Genomic DNA, 22,282 nt, shown 5'->3' with positions numbered 1-22,282 from the left:
CAGACAGTGTCAGTTTCAGCTGAAATTGAACCTGACAAAGCAAGTACACATGGGTATATGAATATGTGCCATTTCAATCCGTGTATCATTCATTCAGTCATTTTTCAAAATAAAACCAAATATGAAAAAACAAAATAATGACTTGTTTTTTCAATATTTGTTTCCAGAACCAAAATGTAAAAACAGATAATGACTCGTTTTTCCAATTTCCGATTTTCTGTTTAAATGTAAAATGGAAAAAATTCCTTTCATACACTTTCAATATTTTCATCACGCACACTGCGTGACCCGGAAGCCAAGTTTTATATATATGTATATATATATATATATATATATTTATAAAACTTCATCTTCTAACCGCTTCATCCTCTTGAGGGTCGCGGGGGGGCTGGAGCCTATCCCAGCTGACATCGGGCGAGAGGCAGGGTACACCCTGGACAGGTCGCCAGACTATCGCAGGGCTGACACATAGAGACAAACAACCATTCACGCTCACATTCACACCTATGGACAATTTAGAGTTATCAATTAACCTAGTCCCCAATCTGCATGTCTTTGGACTGTGGGAGGAAGCCGGAGTGCCCGGAGAGAACCCACGCTGACACGGGGAGAACATGCAAACTCCATATATAAAACTGTATATATATATATATATATATATATATATATATACATTATTATTATTATTATTATTATTATTGAAGAAATATACAAAGATAACAAACACAATATCGGGACAAAAACATTACATCAGTGAATAAAGGCAAAAAATAAATAAATAAATAAAGAAGGCTTGAGGTACTTGTATAAAGAGATCTGCGGAGGAACTTTTGAACTTCGCAGAGGAGCGCTCCATTGGACGTGGCTCATCACACAAAGGTGTATAACATCTCAAGGGTTTCACTGATCACCACGCAACTTTGTAGGCATATGACCACTCATAATCTGTGGGGACCCCTCCATTATTAACCCAATCAAACAAAATGGGGGCACTAGAGAGCTAATTTCTTATCTAGGCCTAACCGCCATATCGATTTTTACTAAACTTGGTAGATATGTAGAACAGGACACCTCAAGGTGACTGGAGAAATTTAACTCATGCTGACGTGCTGACATATTGCGGTAAGCGACTTGTGTCATTTCCAGTGTTTCTGTGACAGTGTCTCTGTACTGCTCTGGTGAATTCTACTAGCCTGCTTTCTGCTTTCTCACTTCAGTTGCTTTAACGTCTACTCCAAGTCTTAACCCACACTAGTTCTGTTTAAGCACTTATAGCTCTCCTCCTTTCTAAACTTTCTCGCTAATCTCTTAGCTGTTGTTTGCATGTTACTAGCCTTAGTAGCTACATTAGCTTTACAGCTAGTGATGAGTTCTTCCTCTGCTCTTTCTTGCTTGGTGTGCCAAATGTTCAGTTATGCCTCTGCCTCCTTTAGCGACAGTGGTAATTGTAAGGAGTGTAGCTTATTTGCTGCGTTGGAGGCGAGGCTTAGTGAATTAGAAGCGCGGCTCTGCACCATGGAAAACCATTCAGTAGCTGCGGTAGTTAGCCAGCCTCCTGTAGCCAAAGCGGAGCCACATAGCATAGCCTTAGCCTCTGCTAGCTGTCCTCCGGTAACTCCCGTTCAGCCGGGAGGTTGGGTTACGGTTCGCCAGAGACACAGCTCCAAGCCGAAGCCCACGGCTCACCACCAGCCTGTTCACGTTTCCAACCGCTTTTCCCCACTCAGCGACACACCCGCTGAGGATAAAACTCTGGTTATTGGCAGCTCTATTCTGAGAAACGTGAAGTTAGCAACACCAGCGGCCATAGTCAAATGTATCCCTAAGGCCAGAGCGGGCGACATTGAATCAAATTTAAAACTGCTGTCTAAAGCTAAACGTAGATTCAGCCTTCAGCTATCAGGCTCCTCTCCTGTGGAATCATCTTCCTGTTACCGTCTGGGAGGCAGACACCGTCTCCACATTTAAGACTAGACTTAAGACTTTCCTCTTTGATAAAGCTTATAGTTAGGGCTGGCTCAGGCTTGCCTTGTACCAGCCCCTAGTTAGGCTGACTTAGGCCTAGTCTGTCGGTCTGCAGGAGGACCCCCTGTAATACACCAGGCACCTTCTCTCCTTCTCTCTCTCTCTCTCTCTCTCTCTCTCTCTCTCTCTCTCTCTCTCTCGTATCCTATTACTGCATCTTGCTAACTCGGCCATTCTGGATGTCACTAACTCAGCTTCTTCTCCGGAGCCTTTGTGCTCCACTGTCTCTCAGATTAACTCATATCGCAGCGGTGCCTGGATAGCGTGACGTGTGTGGTTGTGTTGCTGCCATGGTCCTGCCAGATGCCTCCTGCTGCTGCTGCTGCTGCTGCTGCCATCATTAGTCATTAGTCATATTTCTACTGTTATTATACAGTACAGGCCAAAAGTTTGGACACACCTTCTCATTCAATGCATACAATGCATTACATTGCAGATTCTCACTGAAGGCATCAAAACTATGAATGAACACATGTGGAGTTATGTACTTAACAAAAAAAGGTGAAATAACTGAAAACATGTTTTATATTCTAGTTTCTTCAAAATAGCCACCCTTTGCTCTGATTACTGCTTTGCACACTCTTGGCATTCTCTCCATGAGCTTCAAGAGGTAGTCACCTGAAATGGTTTCCACTTCACAGGTGTGCCTTATCAGGGTTAATTAGTGGAATTTCTTGCTTTATCAATGGGGTTGGGACCATCAGTTGTGTTGTGCAGAAGTCAGGTTAATACACAGCCGACAGCCCTTGGACAACTGTTAAAATTCATATTATGGCAAGAACCAATCAGCTAACTAAAGAAAAACGAGTGGCCATCATTACTTTAAGAAATGAAGGTCAGTCAGTCCGGAAAATTGCAAAAACTTCAAATGTGTCCATCAAGCGCTACAACGAAACTGGCACACATGAGGACCGACCCAGGAAAGGAAGACCAAGAGTCACCTCTGCTTCTGAGGATAAGTTCATCCGAGTCACCAGCCTCAGAAATGGCAAGTTAACAGCAGCTCAGATCAGAGACCAGATGAATGCCACACAGAGTTCTAGCAGCAGACCCATCTCTAGAACAACTGTTAAGAGGAGACTGCGTGAATCAGGCCTTCATGGTCAAATAGCTGCTAGGAAACCACTGCTAAGGAGAGGCAACAAGCAGAAGAGATTTGTTTGGGCCAAGAAACACAAGGAATGGACATTAGACCAGTGGAAATCTGTGCTTTGGTCTGATGAGTCCAAATTTGAGATCTTTGGTTGTGAGATCTTTGGTTGTGAGACGCAGAAAAGGTGAACGGATGGATTCCACATGCCTGGTTCCCACTGTGAAGCATGGAGGAGGAGGTGTGATGGTGTGGGGGTGTTTTGCTGGTGACACTGTTGGGGATTTATTCAAAATTGAAGGCACACTGAACCAGCATGGCTACCACAGCATCCTGCAGCGACATGCCATCCCATCCGGTTTGCGTTTAGTTGGACGATCATTTATTTTTCAACAGGACAATGACCCCAAACACACCTCCAGGCTGTGTAAGGGCTATTTGACCAAGAAGGAGAGTGATGGAGTGCTGCGGCAGATGACCTGGCCTCCACAGTCACCGGACCTGAACCCAATCGAGATGGTTTGGGGTGAGCTGGACCGCAGAGTGAAGGCAAAGGGGACAACAAGTGCTAAACACCTCTGGGAACTCCTTCAAGACTGTTGGAAAACCATTTCAGGTGACTACCTCTTGAAGCTCATGGAGAGAATGCCAAGAGTGTGCAAAGCAGTAATCAGAGCAAAGGGTGGCTATTTTGAAGAAACTAGAATATAAAACATGTTTTCAGTTATTTCACCTTTTTTTGTTAAGTACATAACTCCACATGTGTTCATTCATAGTTTTGATGCCTTCAGTGAGAATCTACAATGTAAATAGTCATGAAAATAAAGAAAACGCATTGAATGAGAAGGTGTGTCCAAACTTTTGGCCTGTACTGTATATATATATATATATGTATATATATTGGGGGGGGGGGGGCTGTAGTTGGTAATGTCCTGCAGGCCTTTGCAAACTGACGCAGGGTCATTGACTGAGAAGCTGTTTTTGGTGTGTAGGACAGGACTGAGGGGATATTCAGGGTATAAATGGAGTCCATAATTGATCCATGATTAAAATGACTGAAAACTAAAATTACATTTAAATTTGACTTACTGATGTGTAGTTCTGTGTTGCCTTTCATAAAGCCTGGCCTATTTTCTGGCCTTCAGAACCACACAATGGAAAACAGGTCATGCATTCCTGAGGTGAGGTCAGGTTTCAGGGCACTGTCAGCAGGATTGTATTGTCTTAGCGTCAGCCTCTGTTTTGCTCTGCAGCACACTATGCACTGTAAGCCAATGGCTGCACACACTTCATCTACTCTCTTTTCTTAAATCTACAAGAAGCCTGCATAGACCTAAAATACATGGACTGTTAACTCTGTTCTCAAGCTTTTATTATACAGTCAGTTAAGTATGTATATACACTCTTTCTTAGCATATTAATAAAATTTCTCAATCTTACAAGTACAACCTGTACCACTGCAAATGTATTCATGCAGTGGTTTATGTAACAGAGGAATGGACCCTTTAAATTTCAGTGTAATGTGTTTTTATTACTGATGGACTACTGATAGTATATGTCCAGTAAACTCTAAAAGAGCGTATGTCTCATCCAAGCACTGTGTTGCATTAGACAAGAAACAGCAAGGAATCTCAGGAGTACGAAAAGAGATGGAGTGCAACTAGCTGAAGAAAATGAAAGGTGTAAATGTGTATTAGTGAAAGAGAATGGACTTAAGTTACTTTTCGACGACAGTCTAGTTGCAAAAATAGCATTGGTTGTTGAGGAGAGGTGTTGAACACAGATTTTTAGTTAGAAAACACTTTGCTTGTACATCCAAGGGCTGCTGCTGCACAGTACTAATCCTAGCCTGGCAAAGTGAGCCTTGTTTTTGCAGAATGTTATGTATGAGGAGACAGGGGAGATTCCTCAGTCACCGGATGGTTTAACTGCTTCACCTGCCAACTCCAGTCAAGTTACCGGGGAAGAGAAACTGTTTTGACTTGCTTTGCCAGTCAAGTTATCAGGTAGGAAGAACACTGTGTGTTATTTTAATTATGGATCACTAAAATATGTTATGTTTTAAAGGCAGCAAGTAGCGAGAAAACATATATTGTGAATAAAAAATAAAAAATTCGGATGCATCACTGTACTGTTAGAATTAGCTGCCCAGGTGGATTCTAATATTATATCTGAGTCTGATGCCCGTGACAGAGTTGAGCAGGTCATAGAGAGCTTGGCTGCATACTCTGCCGTCACAGATTCAGACGTTAATGAGGTTGCATTAATGAGCTAACCTCTCTTCAGTCCTGGAACGACTAGATGCTGTGGAGCCTCAAAGGGGACGAGGACGACCACCCATCAGCAGCTAATTCTAACAGTGCACAATCTCAGGGAGCGTCATGATCTGTGATGCGTCCATATATCAAATGTGCACGCCGCCCCCTACCGTATTAGATAGGTAGCACAGTCAGCATGGACCTAAAGAAGAGCAGCTACTGACGTCACTTTCCTGCGCTGCTCAGATTGCCAAATTGTTTTCGAATTACGGGCGCTATTTTGAGGGGCAGACCACAAAAATGAAATAGCAATGTCCTCTTTGTTTTCTTTTTGATTATGGCATAAAATGTGCAGTCTTGAAGAAGAAAATGAAAATGCAAATAGGATGATTGATTATTAATTTTATTTATGAGTCAAATAATGCAGCCACATTCTTAAAATGAAAAAGCATTTCTGCAAATGCATTTTAATTTTCAAATTTTACATTTCAAATTGAATTTTGGTATCTATTTGCTGGGGCATTTTGAAAATTAAATCTCAAATGTCTTTTTCTTTTTCATTTTAATTAAAGTTACAATGTGTAATTTACGTGTTTGTTTATTAGCAAATATCAACTATTGCTTTCATAAATTATATATTATTATAATTAAATTAATATTTATTAAAGTGTAATGCAATTCACATACAAATGGAAGCTTTCTCATAGGCTTAGCAGGGCGCGGTCTGCTGGAGGCTGCCCTCTTGCATCGCCATATTTGAATACAGTGGCTGAAAGGGATATACACGCTTCGCCTTTCGCGTTTACCTAGAACTTGCCGTCACTGGAGACAGTTAAGGTGAAGATCAATCCGGGGCGCTTCTGCGTGAACCTGCTTTGTGCTTTTATGATTCTGTCACACTTTAAATGGAGGACCACACATATGTTTTGCCCCGTAAGAGGGAAACCATGCCACCAAATGAAAGAAAAAGATCAGATAAGCGAGTACGGGACAAAATGCGAGTGAATTTCGGTGTTGCTTATTCCAGGTGGAAAGAACTCCTGCAGGAGAAGGATTTCACCAGGGATGCGGAGGTTGCCTGCTCTCTGCTCGACAGGTAAATTCAATCTGATATTTTAAAATCATTTTGGCTTCATGTTTGCAACTACTTTTCCCTCTCATCTAAGTTCGAGTGACGGCTACGTTTACGTGCTAGCGTTATCCTAGCCTTGGCTAACGTTATCCCAGAGCTACAGCTAAATGGTGAGCTTAGCCTACAGCCTAATCTGTTGATTCCTCTCGCGCTGCTGCGAAGGCTGCCACCCTCTCCTCCTCCTCTTCCCTCTGGGTAGCCGAGACACGAATGTTATCTCCTCGCCTGGCCATTCTTGCACCGCCTCTACCCCCTCACCCCCTTCCTCTCCCTGGTCTTCCTCTGCTCCCTCTCCCTCTTCCTCTTCCTCCTCTCCCTGTGTCCTGTAGAAGAATACTCTGGAAACGCATATATTATCATCGTTCCAACCTATATTTGCTGCACTGTGCCGTGACTATCACATAAAACGTGTTATTTTAGCATTACTGTGCTAATGTTTACTTGTGTTACCAAAACAATTAGAAATAAAACACTCCCAACATACAGTGGTGGAAAAAAGTTTTCGGACACCCTTAAAATTTTACACAATCTCAAATATTATCATGAAATATTTGTGGAAAAATCTTTTTTGTGTTTCAAAAGGTGTGGCTGCATTAGACAGATACAAACAAATACAAATTATATTGTTTTGTTTATTGTTTACAAGAAAAACTAACAAAACTAAATTCTTGACAGTTTCAATATGTCAGTTCTCAACATTGTCGGTATCAAAGTCAACAAATAACAGAGAATGTGTTCAAAACTGAACAAAAAATAAATAAACCATCACATCATCATATTAATATTTAGTAGTCCTGCCATTGGCACATAGTAGAGCTCTAATCCTGGCTGGCATGTTCCCCACGAGCCTTTCACACTGTTGAGGGGTAATCTTGTTTCATTCTTCTTGAATTACTGCTTTTAATTCTTCTAAATTCTTTGGTTTATGCTTTGAAACAGACCTTTTGATAATCCACCACAGATTTTCAATGGGGCTCATGTCCGGGGATTGAGCTGGCCACTCTAAGACCTGGATACTGTGCTCCTGCAGCCAAGTTCTACTGGCCTTGGATGTGTGGCAAGGGACATTATCTTGTTGAAACATCCAGTTTTTACCTCGATGGGACAGTGCACGCGCAGAAGAGAGCATGTGGGTTTTGAGAATGGTACAATACTTGGTAGAGTTCAATGTGCCATCACAGACAGTGAGATGACCAACACCAGCAGCACTCATGCATCCCCAAACCATGATACTGCCTCCACCATGCTTGACAGTAGGTACTGTACATGCTGGAGATAATGCTTCGCCTGGCCTTCTGCGTACCCTCACATTAGTAGGAGGAAGATAAAGCTGGAAACTGGACTCATCTGACCACAAAATCTTCTTCCAATTCCTGGCTGTCCAGTTCTTGTGTGCCTGGGCCCAACGACGCCGGGCTAACCTCTGTCTCTCATTGATCAGGGGCTTCTTGATAGCCTTGTAGGACCTTAAGCCATGATCTAAAAGTCGGCCACGTACAGTGCGGGTGGAACACTGGACACCAGTTTGGTTTGACCACTGCTGCTGAAGCTCCTGTGATGTCATTCGGCAGTTTTGCCTGAACATGCGGATCAGGATGCGGTCATTTCTTGCTGAAGAAACCCTTGGACGCCCAGATCTTGGTTTGTCTTCCAAGCTGTTGGTTTGTCTGTATTTCTGCAGAGTGTATCCAACTGCTGAAGGACTGCATCTGCACTTCCTGGCTATCTGGCTGCAGCTGTACCCTTCCTGGCTGAGAATCTTTATCTTCAGGCGTGTTTCCTGCGTTAGGTTCCTTGTTTTAGCCATTTTTGTGTCTGACGAACTTTCAAATATGCTGGCTTTATGGAGACACAAAGCTTGGCAACAAAAATTGTGTCTTTTAATAAAAAGAACGACCTTCATCACTGGTACCAAAATGACCCAATACTCGAAATTTCTTATGTATTTTTATGGAACCAATCAATTTTAATTTTTTAATGGCTTTTTTAGGATTTATTTAGTATTTTGGCTGGGACTGTACTAAAAGAAATTGCACTTGAAGACCTAAGAGAGATTCTTAATGCAATATTTCACAAATGCATGGGGTGTCCGAAAACTTTTTTCCACCACTGTATATCTCACAGATAACCTATATCTCACTGGTAAGCTATATCATATCGTAACATGGTTTAGATTCCTAAATAAATATTCACCTCATTGCGAGATACTCCTGAAAAACTCGAAAACTCATGGATGATGCCATCTCTGCTGTCTGCAAGGCTTTTTGTCCTACGAGGCCACCGTCACTTACCCGACGGGAGGGGTGAGCGAGTGAGTGCTGCAATCTAGAATTTGGCCGCTGATGTCACTGTTACTCACCAATTTTACACACTGGGCTTTAAGTAAAAGAATGAGCAGTCTTGAAGAAGAAAATGCAAATAGGTTGATTGATTATTTATTTTATTTATGAGTCAAATAATGCAGAGGGGGTTCCGTCTGACTCTACCTGAACCTGGCTGCTGTCGCTCAATATGGAGCAAGAGTTTGAATTTCAATTATTTACACTTTTATAGTTACCGGACCGATGGAAGCTTGGCGTGTATCCTTTGTTCTTAGACTGGTTATTTTTGTTAAGGCCTCTTTATTGTTTAAAACATGTGGCTGAGGTCCCAACATTCTCTTAACATACAAGCCACGTTTAAAAGTGTCCAAAGACTGCGGTGCCCTCAGGTGCTCTGGTAGGGCATTCCACAGATGGGGAACTGCAGAGCTGAAAGCCCGATCCCCCATGATGTGGAGCTTGGTCCTGGGGGTTTTTAGGTGGTAGGTGCAGGAGGAACGGAGGAAGCCTGTTGATGTCTGAGGAGTAAGGAGGTCTTTAAGGTAGGAGGGGGCAGTTCCATGGACACATTTGTGGGTGAGAAGGGAGACCTTGTATTCAATACAGAGTGAGACGGGGAGCCAGTGGAGTGTTTTGAGGATGGGAGTGATGTGATTGAATTTTCGCACCCTCATCAGGACCCTAGCAGCACTGTTCTGGATGTATTGGAGCTTTTGAATGCTCTTGCTAGGGATCCCGAAGAGGAGAGCACTGCAATAGTCCAGCCTGGAGGAGACAAAGGCGTGGACCAGCTCTTCTGCATCTGCCAGAGTGAGTGATGGACGGAGTTTGGCGATGTTCCTGAGGTGGTAAAATTAGGTTATTCCACTACATTGTTTGTGTCACTACCACTGTGCCTTTTTACTTTTTAGAGTATAACTCTTTTTAGCTCAGGTTTTATTTATGCCAATACTTATTATATTTTATATTTGCATGTTATGTCAAGTGTACTGTCTGCACTGAGGGTCTGAAGAGAAAAGTAATTTCAATCCTCTGTATGTCCTGTACATATTGTAGAATTGACAATAAAGCTGACTTTGAAAAGGGTTGGTCTGAGCACCAAGCCCTGGGGAATACTGCAGGTGACGATGTGGGTCTCTGATTTAGCCTTTCCCAAGGCAACGTGCTCAGTCCTCCCAGTGAGTGGGTGCATCAACGTGTTGCTGCAGGTTAAGATAGTCAAGTAGATGGAGGAACTCAGCAGCAAAGTGACACGAGGGGGTGTCCACATGAATGTTAAGGTCTCGAAGTATCATGACATTAGCAGAGGTTGTGCAGAGTGTACCGAGTGGGTCCTGAAACTCTGGGAGTAGGGGGGCACTAAATAAGAAGAAAGGTCAAGGACAGAGGAGGCTTGCATTTGAATGCAAGGCATTCCCCAGCCTCCCCGGCCAGTGCTGTGTGCTTTCTCAAGGTAGAAGTAACCGGGGGGACAGGCTTCATTAAGAGCAGAAAAAACTTTGGGCCCATGCGATGTTTCTGTAAGGCACAGGAGATCCAATCCATTTTCATGGATATGATCTTGCAGGAAAGATGCCTTGTTTGATAGAGACTGTGTATTAAAAAGTTCAATTTTGACCAGTGATGGAACAGCAGGTCTCTGCAGGGGGGGAAGGACAGTCAAGTCTGCTCCGCGAACTTTAGCATCCGCTCCAGGTTTTCTGCCGGTCTTAGCGGGCAGCCGTCCTATACATACAGTGTAGTCCGCTCCGCGAACCTCAGATTCGGTTTTCCCTTGCACTCAGGAGGCAGCTGTCTAGTACATACATCCAGCGTGACAACGCTCTGATGACGTGTCCAGCGTGCGCCGGTTGTTGACCAAACAGCAGGGATTGTTGGAGCAGAGTGATTAGACTGAGGATGATGGTAAATAAACTTTCTCCGGGAGCTTCTATGGATGTAGCGGGGTTGGTGCAGAAGTCCAAGTTCCCTGATGGTGGACATACACGCTGGACGGGTGTATGTATTGAGCTTCAGCATCTGTGCAGAGGAATACTTGAATGTCATGCTGGTCACCGAGGGAGTTTGCCAGAGGCATAGTGGAGAAGCCAGAGGAGTTAATATTGACACCAGAATGAGCCAACTGCAGAGAAACTTGTAGCCCCTGCTTAGCAGCTCCTTTCCCATCATCGAGAGGCCTAAAATGTCGGACAAGCAAATGCCAGGGACACCAAATGGTGAGTGGTTGTCGACTTAAAAGTCCGGGCACAGGCAGCTAAAACATGTAGCTCGACAAGTGCCAGAGAAGGCAACAAGTTTTAAAAAAAAAAAAAAAAAAAAAAAAGTTTTAACAGTTCCAAAAAAATAAATAAAAAACTATGGCTTGTAGGTAGCAGATTACAAACCATAGCACAAACAGGTATTATACCAGGTGGGGAAGTGGCGACAGTACACGCCAGCATCCTCCCCCTGCTGTTTAACCCAACCCAGTGGGACTGGGAAGACAAGCCTGTGAGAGATAGAGCATCGACACCAAGTAGTACTGAAACATATACAGTGCATTTGATCCTTCTTTGGCTGGGGTCTGGTGAAGTTTAGCATGGTGTATTTGTATTTGTAGTTAGGAGTTTAGCATGCCAAGATGATACCAAAACATTTAAAATTTTGCCCACAATAAAACTTTAATGAAAAGTCAGCTTTTCTTTGCTACATGTTTTGACAAAGAAACAGGTCATAATTGAATGCTAAATCTGGTTTCCATTGACACTGCGAAGCAGTTCATTTTTATAGAAGTTCCTAAGATATAAAACCTCTTAAAGCCCACTGGGTTGTTGGCTACATGCTTGAACTAAAATTAGTTAGCTGCTTAGATCACGCATACAAATATACATGTTGAATCTCTGTCAATATGAAGATGTTAAACCTTGTTAGCTTGGTTAGATTTTCCATGATTCAATCGTTCAGTTTATTTTAAGAAAGAAATATTTATGATTTATACAGCTTAATGATTTATTCAAATTCAAAGGCATGGTAAACAAGAGAGAAGGAAAAAAGTGGTGACTGCCCACCTCTGAAGCAGTCATAAAGTCCCAGTATGTGTCCATTCCTCCATTATTTATATTATTTTAGTCTCTCTCTCTCTCTCTCTCTCTCTCTCTCTCTCTCTCTAGCACTCACTAGCTTGTTAAATCTGACAAGAAAAAAACTCCAATTATTGCCAATATTTATGCCATATGCATGAACAGCCAAAAGTATTGAAAATAAATAAATAAATAAAATAAAATAAAATGCCATGGTTATTGATTTTAGAAAGAACAGTACAGTTACCTTACCTGTGGTCATTTCTGGTGTAAATGTTGAAAATGTAAACCAGTATAAATGCCTGGGAACTGTTCTTGGTGACAGGCTGACTTTTGAAGCCCATGCGGACTCACTTTGTAAGAAGGCTCATCAGCGGATGTATTTTTATCGGAAGCTCCGTGGTTTTAATGTGGATTCTACTTTTATGAGAATGTTTTATTCTTGTTTTATCCAGTCTTTGATAAATTTGAACATCTGCTGGTTCGGACTTTTAACATGTAAGAACAGGAACAAACTGTTGGGAATTGTCAGGATGTGTAGTAAAATTGCTGGCACAACTCTAAGCAACCTCATCAATGTGCACAAGGTGAGGTTGGTGAAAAAGGCTAGACTGATCCTGGCAGATCCAGACCATACGCTTCACTGAGAGTTCAGGTTGCTTCTGTCCGGACGCAGATATCTGCTGCTGAGATGCAGGACAAATAGACTGAAGGATTCATTTGTCCCCACAACGATAAGACTTTTAAATGACTTGTCTTGACTCAATGTGTGTGTTGTCTGTGTTATTTGTTTCTATGTTGTTTTGTTAACTGCTAGCTGTGGAACTAATTGCCCCTAGGGGATAATGAAGATTCTTGAAACTTGAGACCCATGATTAACTCAATAACCATTGATCTGTATTCCTCCTACCTACTACAGCTACAATAGCTGAAGTGTAATAAACAGTTGAAAGATTACACCCTTTCTTTATCTGCTATCTCTTTCTGTTTCTGCATAATGACTGATTAACTTCAGAGCTAAAGTAAAGGCTCAAGCAGAGTGGTCTGGCTCTGTCTAGCTTGGTGCAGGGGTGTGATTCGGGTGGATGAAGATAGAGAAAGAAGATAAATTTAATGTTTAACATTTGGCTTCTTTTGCTAAATGAAATGGGTAAAGTATTGAAAAAATATTTTACTCAAATAATTGGACCTGCATTTGTATAGCGCCTTTCTAGTCATCTAGTGACCACTCAAAGCGCTTTTTACACTACGAGTCACGTTCACCCATTCACACACACATTCATACACTGGTGGCCGAGGCTACCATACAAGGTGCCACCTGCTACTCAGTTTTAACACACTCACACACCGATGGAACAGTCATCGGGAGCAATTTGGGGTTCAGTATCTTGCTCAAGGACACTTCGACATGCAGCCTGGAGGAGCCTGGGATCGAACCACTGATCTTTCGATTGGTGGACGACCCGCTCTACCTCTGAGCCACAGCCTAGTAGCACTAGTACTAAAACAAGTACTAAAATCATTTTTGAATTTTCCACAAAATAGGTTATCATGCAATCCATACTTAATTATCAGTCTTACCGTGGAGCTTTCTTCTTGGGAACGCTGGTAGCGTTTCCAGCGGCAACCATAGATCCCAGTGACAAAGGACACAAAGACCTGTTTCTCATAGACCTGTAAGGGTTGGTGTTTCACCATGCTCCTTCAGCCTCAACGCACCACCAGTCCGTTAACATCCCACACAGGACTGGCAACCTTTAAAAGGAACAAAGTGTTACTAATCAGAACAAGCTTTCAAACAATTAGCTCAGTCTTTGTATATACCATTACATTTTCCATCACCATGCCATGTCACATCATGTTGCAGAGGTATATTTTTACATTTTTATAATTGCTATATGGTAGGCAACTGGACTTGCTTGCGTTTCTTGAAGATGTTTTGCCTCTCATCCAAGAAGCTTCTTAAGTTCTAAATGACTGGTACAGAGTTGCAGGCTTTAAACCCTGTGTGGGTGTGAACCCTTGCAGAGTCATAGGGGTCACATGAGAGATCTTAGTTTCAGAGTCATTAAGGTCACATTGTGAGTCGTTGACCCACCTGGCCATGATGTGAGTCGTTAGAGTCAGGTGGTCTCAACCTGACGAGCTGGCTCTCCTGTGCTGTGCCATGCGCTTGTGGACTCAGCTGTCCACTTATATCTAGAGGAGAAGGGACACTCTTTTGAGGACAGCAATGTTCACATCTTGGCCAGGGAAGAAAGATGGTTTGAAAGAAGAATAAAAGAAGCCATCGACGTCAAGCTGGAACAACCATTGTTAAACGGAGGGGGTGACCACTTATCACCCACCTACATTGCAGTCTTGGGATCCCTTCCAAAATGACTTCACACCCATTCAACCCCGGTCCCACCTGGTCCCACCTGACCCTAACGACTCACATGATGGCCAGGTGGGTCAACGACGAACATTGTGACCTTAACGACTCTGAAAGTAAGAGCTCATATGTGACCCCTGTGACTCTGCAAGGGTTTACACCCACACAGGGTTTTTACATTTTGCAGATATTATTACATAACACTGTGAATATATTGACAGTCCTGGGCCTTGTTTGGAGTAACAGCACCTGGGAGAGGAAGTCAACACACTATTCAATAGTGATTCAAGTCTGGGACAGACATAATTATACTGCATACTTTACAGTCACTGAGTCAACCTTTAGCAGTCAAATCATCTATCTATGAATATGACGTGATTAACAAAAAGAGCATCTGTAAAAAGGAAAGAGAAAGATGGAGTCAACATTTTGAGAAAAGCTTGTTTATTGCCTCAGTAGCTGATAAGAATATCTAGAAGCAGGAGGTCTATTTAATTCATGGCTCTTTGGAAGAGCTGTTGCTGTGCCTTGTCTCATAGAGCATGACTCTGTGTATGGCTGTGGTAAACTCCAATGAGGGGTGCAAGTGTCACTGGTCATAATCACCTGACCCCCTGCAGTTAGCGTTTGCCCATATGAGAGAATGGGTGAGAAGAGAGAATGGATGAAGTCCTTATCCTGTGTGTTAACAATTCCATATCATATAATTATATAGATGGAGCTACAGGCCTGCTTTGACTTACTGTTTTTGAAGCTGCAGCCACAGACCTAAACAAACTGACTGACACTGTGACATCTTACATCAGTTTTTGTGAGGATATGTGTGTGCAGACCAAGACCTTCTGTACATATAACAACAACAAACCCTGGTTCACACCCAACTCAGGCGGCTGCGCCAGGCCAAGGAGGAGGCCTACAGGAGCAAGGAAGACTGGGCCCTGTACAAGCAGGCCAGAAACAAGCTGACAAAAGAGGTCAGGGTAGCCAAGACTGGCAACAGTGAGAGGCTAAAAAAACAGCTTCTCAGTCAATGACCCTGCGTCAGTTTGCAAAGGCCTGCAGGACATTACCAACTACAGCCCCCCCCCCCCCCCCCATATATATACATATATATATATATACAGTACAGGCCAAAAGTTTGGACACACCTTCTCATTCAATGCGTTTTCTTTATTTTCATGACTATTTACATTGTAGATTCTCACTGAAGGCATCAAAACTATGAATGAACACATGTGGAGTTATGTACTTAACAAAAAAAGGTGAAATAACTGAAAACATGTTTTATATTCTAGTTTCTTCAAAATAGCCACCCTTTGCGCTGATTACTGCTTTGCACACTCTTGGCATTCTCTCCATGAGCTTCAAGAGGTAGTCACCTGAAATGGTTTTCCAACAGTCTTGAAGGAGTTCCCAGAGGTGTTTAGCACTTGTTGGCCCCTTTGCCTTCACTCTGCGGTCCAGCTCACCCCAAACCATCTCGATTGGGTTCAGGTCCGGTGACTGTGGAGGCCAGGTCATCTGCCGCAGCACTCCATCACTCTCCTTCTTGGTCAAATAGCCCTTACACAGCCTGGAGGTGTGTTTGGGGTCATTGTCCTGTTGAAAAATAAATGATCGTCCAACTAAACGCAAACCGGATGGGATGGCATGTCGCTGCAGTATGCTGTGGTAGCCATGCTGGTTCAGTGTGCCTTCAATTTTGAATAAATTCACAACAGTGTCACCAGCAAAACACCCCCACACCATCACACCTCCTCCTCCATACTTCACAGTGGGAACCAGGCATGTGGAATCCATCCGTTCACCTTTTCTGCGTCTCACAAAGACACGGCGGTTGGAACCAAAGATCTCAAATTTGGACTCATCAGACCAAAGCACAGATTTCCACTGGTCTTATGTCCATTCCTTGTGTTTCTTGGCCCAAACAAATCTCTTCTGCTTGTTGCCTCTCCTTAGCAGTGGTTTCCTAGCAGCTATTTGACCATGAAGGCCTGATTCGCGCAGTCTCCTCTTAACAGTTGTTCTAGAGATGGGTCTGCTGCTAGAACTCTGTGTGGCATTCATCTGGTCTCTGATCTGAGCTGCTGTTAACTTGCCATTTCTGAGGCTGGTGACTCGGATGAACTTATCCTCAGAAGCAGAGGTGACTCTTGGTCTTCCTTTCCTGGGTCGGTCCTCATGTGTGCCAGTTTCGTTGTAGCGCTTGATGGTTTTTGCAACTCCACTTGGGGACACATTTAAAGTTTTTGCAATTTTCCGGACTGACTGACCTTCATTTCTTAAAGTAATGATGGCCACTCGTTTTTCTTTAGTTAGCTGATTGGTTCTTGCCATAATATGAATTTTAACAGTTGTCCAATAGGGCTGTCGGCTGTGTATTAACCTGACTTCTGCACAACACGACTGATGGTCCCAACCCCATTGATAAAGCAAGAAATTCCACTAATTAACCCTGATAAGGCACACCTGTGAAGTGGAAACCATTTCAGGTGACTACCTCTTGAAGCTCATGGAGAGAATGCCAAGAGTGTGCAAAGCAGTAATCAGAGCAAAGGGTGGCTATTTTGAAGAAACTAGAATATAAAATATGTTTTCAGTTATTTCACCTTTTTTTGTTAAGTACATAACTCCACATGTGTTCATTCATAGTTTTGATGCCTTCAGTGAGAATCTACAATGTAAATAGTCACGAAAATAAAGAAAACGCATTGAATGAGAAGGTGTGTCCAAACTTTTGGCCTGTACTGTATATATATATATATATATATATATATATGTATATATGTGTGTGTGTGTGTGTGTGTGTGTGTGTGTATTTTTTATGCCTAAATTTGTGTACTTATGTGTAGGAGCAATACCTTTAGAAAATGTTTGCACTTGTAATAAATTTAGGGGCACCACCCTCCTATGGAGGGAAGCGACTAATCAAATTAATAACTTTGAAAACCAATTATTAATTTGTCAGTACACTTATCAATAATGAATCAATCTCAATACCTGGGTTATGAATTCTCTACAGAGTGATCTTAGTTCTTGCTCAAAAGAAATATTCACAGACAATGACTTGGCGATAAATGAAGATTTATTTCGGTTAAATGTTCAACAACTGAGTAAATGAATAGTAACTGAGGATGATATGAAATAACACAAACCAACAGTATGTATAAATGAATTCAGACAAGAGGTAACACTTTTGTCAGTTATATAGTTTGGCAATAGTGAGAGAGAGTATGTGATTATAGATAAATTGGGTCCTTTAGGTTGCCCTCAAACGTCGGTTCTCTTAAACTGCAGAAAGTCTCTTGGTTTGGCAAAGGAACCACTGTGGCAAGTGTCTGGCTGCGCTGGATGCGATGAATCTTTGATGGAGTTGCAGGTCGAACAGTAGCTTATCTATTTAGCTGTGGCTACTCTCTTATAATAAGGTTGAAAACAATCTTGCTGGCTGTTCGCTATTATTATCAAAGTTCTTATCAACACATAGGAAAAATGTTGCAATTGGCTGGCCTCGTTGCCTCAGGTATAATGTTACCGAAAGCACAGACAAAAAAAAAGAAACCTCAGAACAGACAAAACAATCCTGGACGTGTTGAGCAAAATTTAAAAGTTTAAAATAATTTCGATTGTAAAAAAAGAAAGGGTTACGCAGGAACCAAGTTTAAGAGCATAACGGGTTCAGGCATAAAGAGTATAACTAGAAGGAGGGACGGCAAAAGAAAGAAAAGGTAAAAGTAAAAAGTAAAGTAACAGGAAAGAAAGAAAGTAAAAAGCAAAAAGTGCGGAGATGCGCCGAGCTCAATAGTTTTATCTGACCAGCTTGAGTGGGCATGTTTGAGGCAAGGGATTATATACTTTAACATGTTATGCACGATAGACACATACTCTGTGACACATAGTGGGTGCGCATGCACTGGCGTTGCATGGTGTGTGTGAGTACTGGAGAAAACAAATTTGCTTAAAAAGTGCTGTTTAATTGCAGTTTAAAAGTCTGAAATCGCTGTAAATACAGTGTTGTACAGCGGTTTGGTATGACCGACAAAGGTCGCCCGTCTGCGAGAAATAGAGACAAGAAAGAAGCCAAAATGAGTGACTGCAACGCTATCATGGCGGAGCTCAAGTCACACAAACAGGAGCTCATGACGCTCAAAGCACAGATCAGTGAGACGTATACCCAGATCAGTGGTATGCAGAACTCACTTGAATGCCAACTGAACAGTAGCGACTGGAACAACTTATCAGTGAAAATCGTGATGAACCGAAAGCCGAACTGGACAGAGCTGCAAAACAAATCCAAGAAAGTTTTGATCTTGACGTAAGTCAAATTTCTGCCACGATCAATAACTTGGAATTAAAGATGAATGAGGTGAAATGTCCTGCCATCAAGTTCAACCCAGATGTCTCACTTATTATCAAAGGCCTCGCATTCACTGAGGGAGAAGATGTGACGTAGAGAGTTAAGACACTCCTGGATGAGGGTCTAAGCTGTAAACCAGTGTCTGAGGTGATCAATGTGGAGCAGATGACACCTAGGGGCCGAAGGCCGGGGATATTCAAAGTGGAGCTCCAATCAGTATAGGAGAAGGTAGCTGTGCTACGATGCAAGCAACGATTGAGGGAAAATGAAACATTTAAGAATGTCTACGTTAACTCTGCGAAGACACATGCAGAGAGACTAATCAACCTCAACTTCAGAACTCTGCTTAAAGAACTACCACTTGGAAAGGAATTTATTCTGGCTAAGAACGGGCGGCTCATGAGACGCATCCATACATATGATGCTGCTGCCAATGACAAACAAAGCCCCCCGCATCATCCTCACAGTTGAGACAGTCCCGGCAAGAAATGGGCAACAGCCCAACCTGCTGAGGTTGATAAACTCACACTAGTGCACTGGAACATAAATGGATGGACTGTCTGGAATTGTGACCTTAGAAAGAAAGTACTGTTAAAGTTTAACCCTGATATTATTTCATTAAATGAGATACATTTAATATGCCATCAAGTTATGGAAATGAGCGGGTATACTTGGTATGGTCATAATTGTAAAACGCACATTAAAGCTGTTAAAGGGTCCGGAGGAGTTGGTTTCTCAGTTAAAAAAATATTATTTGAACGGTATGTGGTCACCATAATTGATAAATCAGTGGAGGGAATAATGGCAATTAGATTTAAAAATAAGACATCTGATTATTGTTTTGTAGTTTTCACTTGCTATATGCCTCCTGAAGGATCCTCCAGAGCTTTTGTTTCAAATTCTTTCTTTAGTTATTTACTAGCCCAGATGTACAGCCTTTCTGATGTGGATGTTGTCTATTTATGTGGAGACTTTTAATAGTCGTATTGGCAAACTAAATGATTGTATAACAAATGTAGATGATGTGCCCCCTAGAAATAATATAGATAGTTTTGTAAATAGTTATGGAGAGATATTAGTAGAATTTTTAAGGGATGCTAAATGCTGTGTTCTCAACAGGAGAATATCCACAGAAATAGAACATTTCACTCCGGTTTCTACTAAAGGGAGGGCAGTGGTGGATTATATGATTTCTCATCGCAAATGTTTATTTTTTTTTTCTTTTTAATTTTTTAATTTAATATACTTTATTAATCCCAGAGGGGAAATTCAATTTTTCACTCTGTTGTCAATTACACACAGATCCAAACACACACGCACAAACTGGACCTATACATGCACTAAGTAGAGAGATGTCAGAGTGGGCTGCCCATGACAGGCGCTCCGAGCAGTTGGAGGGTTCGCTGCCTTGCTCAGTGGCACCTCGACAGGGCCCAGGAGGTGAAGTGGCACCTCTCCAGCTACCAGTCCACGTTCTGTATTTTGGTCCAGATGGGGACTTGAACAGACGACCCTCCGGTTCCCAACCCAAGTCCCTATGGACTGAGCTGCTGCCGCCCCTTAAAGAATTGTATTAACTTTAATGTTTTTATACCCAGTGAGTTACTGGACAGGTAAGGGTCAGATGGCATCATATTAATTGGGGATAGATGCAGGATACCTGACCACTCCCCACTGGTGCTATCATTTCATGCTGGACCACTTTTTACTAACAATGAGGGCCCTAACCAACAACAGGTAAAGGTCAGACCTCTAACAAGACAAATACCTGAATGTTTTCTGACATCTAGTTCATGTAATAATATTTTAGAGGAGATCAATTGTTGCATAAAGGAATCAAAATGAGATGGATAACTGGTATGACGCTTTTTGTGACTCTTTATATAATGAGTTAAATAAGGGTGGTAGAAATGGATTTAGTAGGCCATCCCAGAAAGGGTTTAAAAGAACATGTAAGCCCTATTGGAATCAGGATTTACAAAACCTTTAGAATATCCTAAGAACAGGTGAAAAGAGCTATCTTAAATGTGAAATCAAAAACAAGAGAGCTGAGTTAAAAAAACAAATAATTGCCAGGCTAATTTCGATAAAACACTACGGAAGGTTAAACGTAAATTTTATTGCGGCCACTATTGAACGGTTACAAACACATTGCCTGCAGAAATTTTGGGATGAAATCAAAAAATTGGGCCATAGGAAGAAAATGGAAATACCCATGGAGGTAGAATTAGAAACTGGCGAGTATAGCTTTGACATCAATGTGGTACTACAGAAATAGGAAAAGGACTTTGGCGATTTATTCTCTGGTAGTAATCACTCATCCTTCGATGATAATTTTCTTAAGACTATATTGGACACAAAGTCAGTGTTGGAGGATGAAATGAACCAGGACTTGTTGTAATTTATATATGAATGCGAACTTTACTACAGAGGAAGTTAAAAAAAGTTATTGACATGGCCGAATTAAAGAAATCAACTGGAATAGGTGAGATTTCTTATGAAGTCCTGAAGTCCCCAAGATTATTTAGAATTCTGTTTGAGTTATTTCAATTTTGTTTTGATCATGGATTCATTCCTGTTCAGTCATAAAGCCTATCCCTAAGTCATCTAGAAATGACCCCAAAGCACCACTTAGCTACAGAGGTGTAAGTCTTATTACTAATGTTTATAAACTATATTCTGCTCTACTAAATAATAGATTAGTTGGTCTTTCAAAAAGGTCAGGATTGCTGGTAGATGAGCAAAATGGTTTCCGGAAACAAAGGGCCTGTATAGACCACATATACTCGGTCACTTCTATTATCAGAGCAAGACTTAAAGAAAACAATCCAACATTTGCATGTTTCATCGATTTTCAGAAGGCATTTGACTGGGTCAATAGAGAACTGTTGGAGTGCAGGCTCATAAGATCAGGAATAAATGGTAAACTCTATACAGCAATTAAGTCTATTTATCGAGAACCTGCTGCTTGTGTGCAGTTAAATGACTTCAGAACAGGGTGGTTTTCCACACTATTCGGGGTGAAACAAGCTGATGTATTGTCCCTAAAGTTGTTTTCAATTTATGTTAACAATCTGGCTATTCACATCAAATAATCTAATTTTGGTATTAAAATTGATGAAATGACTGTGGGCGTTTTAATAGCTGAATGCGATCTGCAGAATATGTTAAATAATGTTTCAGATTGGTGTTGGAAATGGAGACTTGTGATAAATCAGGAGAAAACGCAAATTGTTCATTTTAGAAAACAGGCTGTACAGAGAAGTTCATTTGCATTTAATTTTGGATCACAAACACTGACCTATCAGTATGTCAGTATAAATAAATAAGTATAAATATCTTAGTCTGACATTAGATGAACACCTGACCTTCAAACCAGCTATAGCCTCTCTATCAGACTCAGCTGACAGAGCTTTGGGCTCTGCACTGAGCAAAGTTAAAAACTGAAGAGACCTCGGTTTCAAGTCATTTACCCAATTGTACAAGTCTTGTGTATGTCCTGTCTCAGACTATGCAGCTGGCGTCAGGGGTTTTAACAAACAGACCAAATCTAACACAGTTCAAAAAAGGGCTATTCGCTCCTTTTTGAGAGTCCATAGACATACATCAGTAGCAGCCATTTGTGGAGACATGGGGTGGGAACCGGCAAATGTCAGGCATAAATGT

General features: G+C 41.8%; 1 protein-coding gene across 3 annotated transcripts in view; it reads right to left on the bottom strand.

Annotated features, from left to right (window-relative positions):
- gdpd5a (glycerophosphodiester phosphodiesterase domain containing 5a) overlaps positions 1–22,282 on the bottom strand; it is a 169,796-nt gene that overhangs the window by 100,981 nt on the left and 46,533 nt on the right. For all 3 annotated transcript variants that reach the window (XM_049591536.1, XM_049591535.1, XM_049591537.1), the window contains exon 2: positions 13,467–13,640. In XM_049591536.1, coding sequence (XP_049447493.1) covers positions 13,467–13,583 — 117 coding nt within the window. In that variant the 5' untranslated portion in view covers positions 13,584–13,640. The remainder of the gene's footprint in view (positions 1–13,466; positions 13,641–22,282) is intronic.

The sequence above is a fragment of the Epinephelus fuscoguttatus genome, linkage group LG12 (genome assembly GCF_011397635.1).
Source record: "Epinephelus fuscoguttatus linkage group LG12, E.fuscoguttatus.final_Chr_v1".
In the NCBI taxonomy this organism is placed as follows: domain Eukaryota; kingdom Metazoa; phylum Chordata; class Actinopteri; order Perciformes; family Serranidae; genus Epinephelus; species Epinephelus fuscoguttatus.
This window is presented reverse-complemented; position numbering and strand designations above follow the sequence as displayed.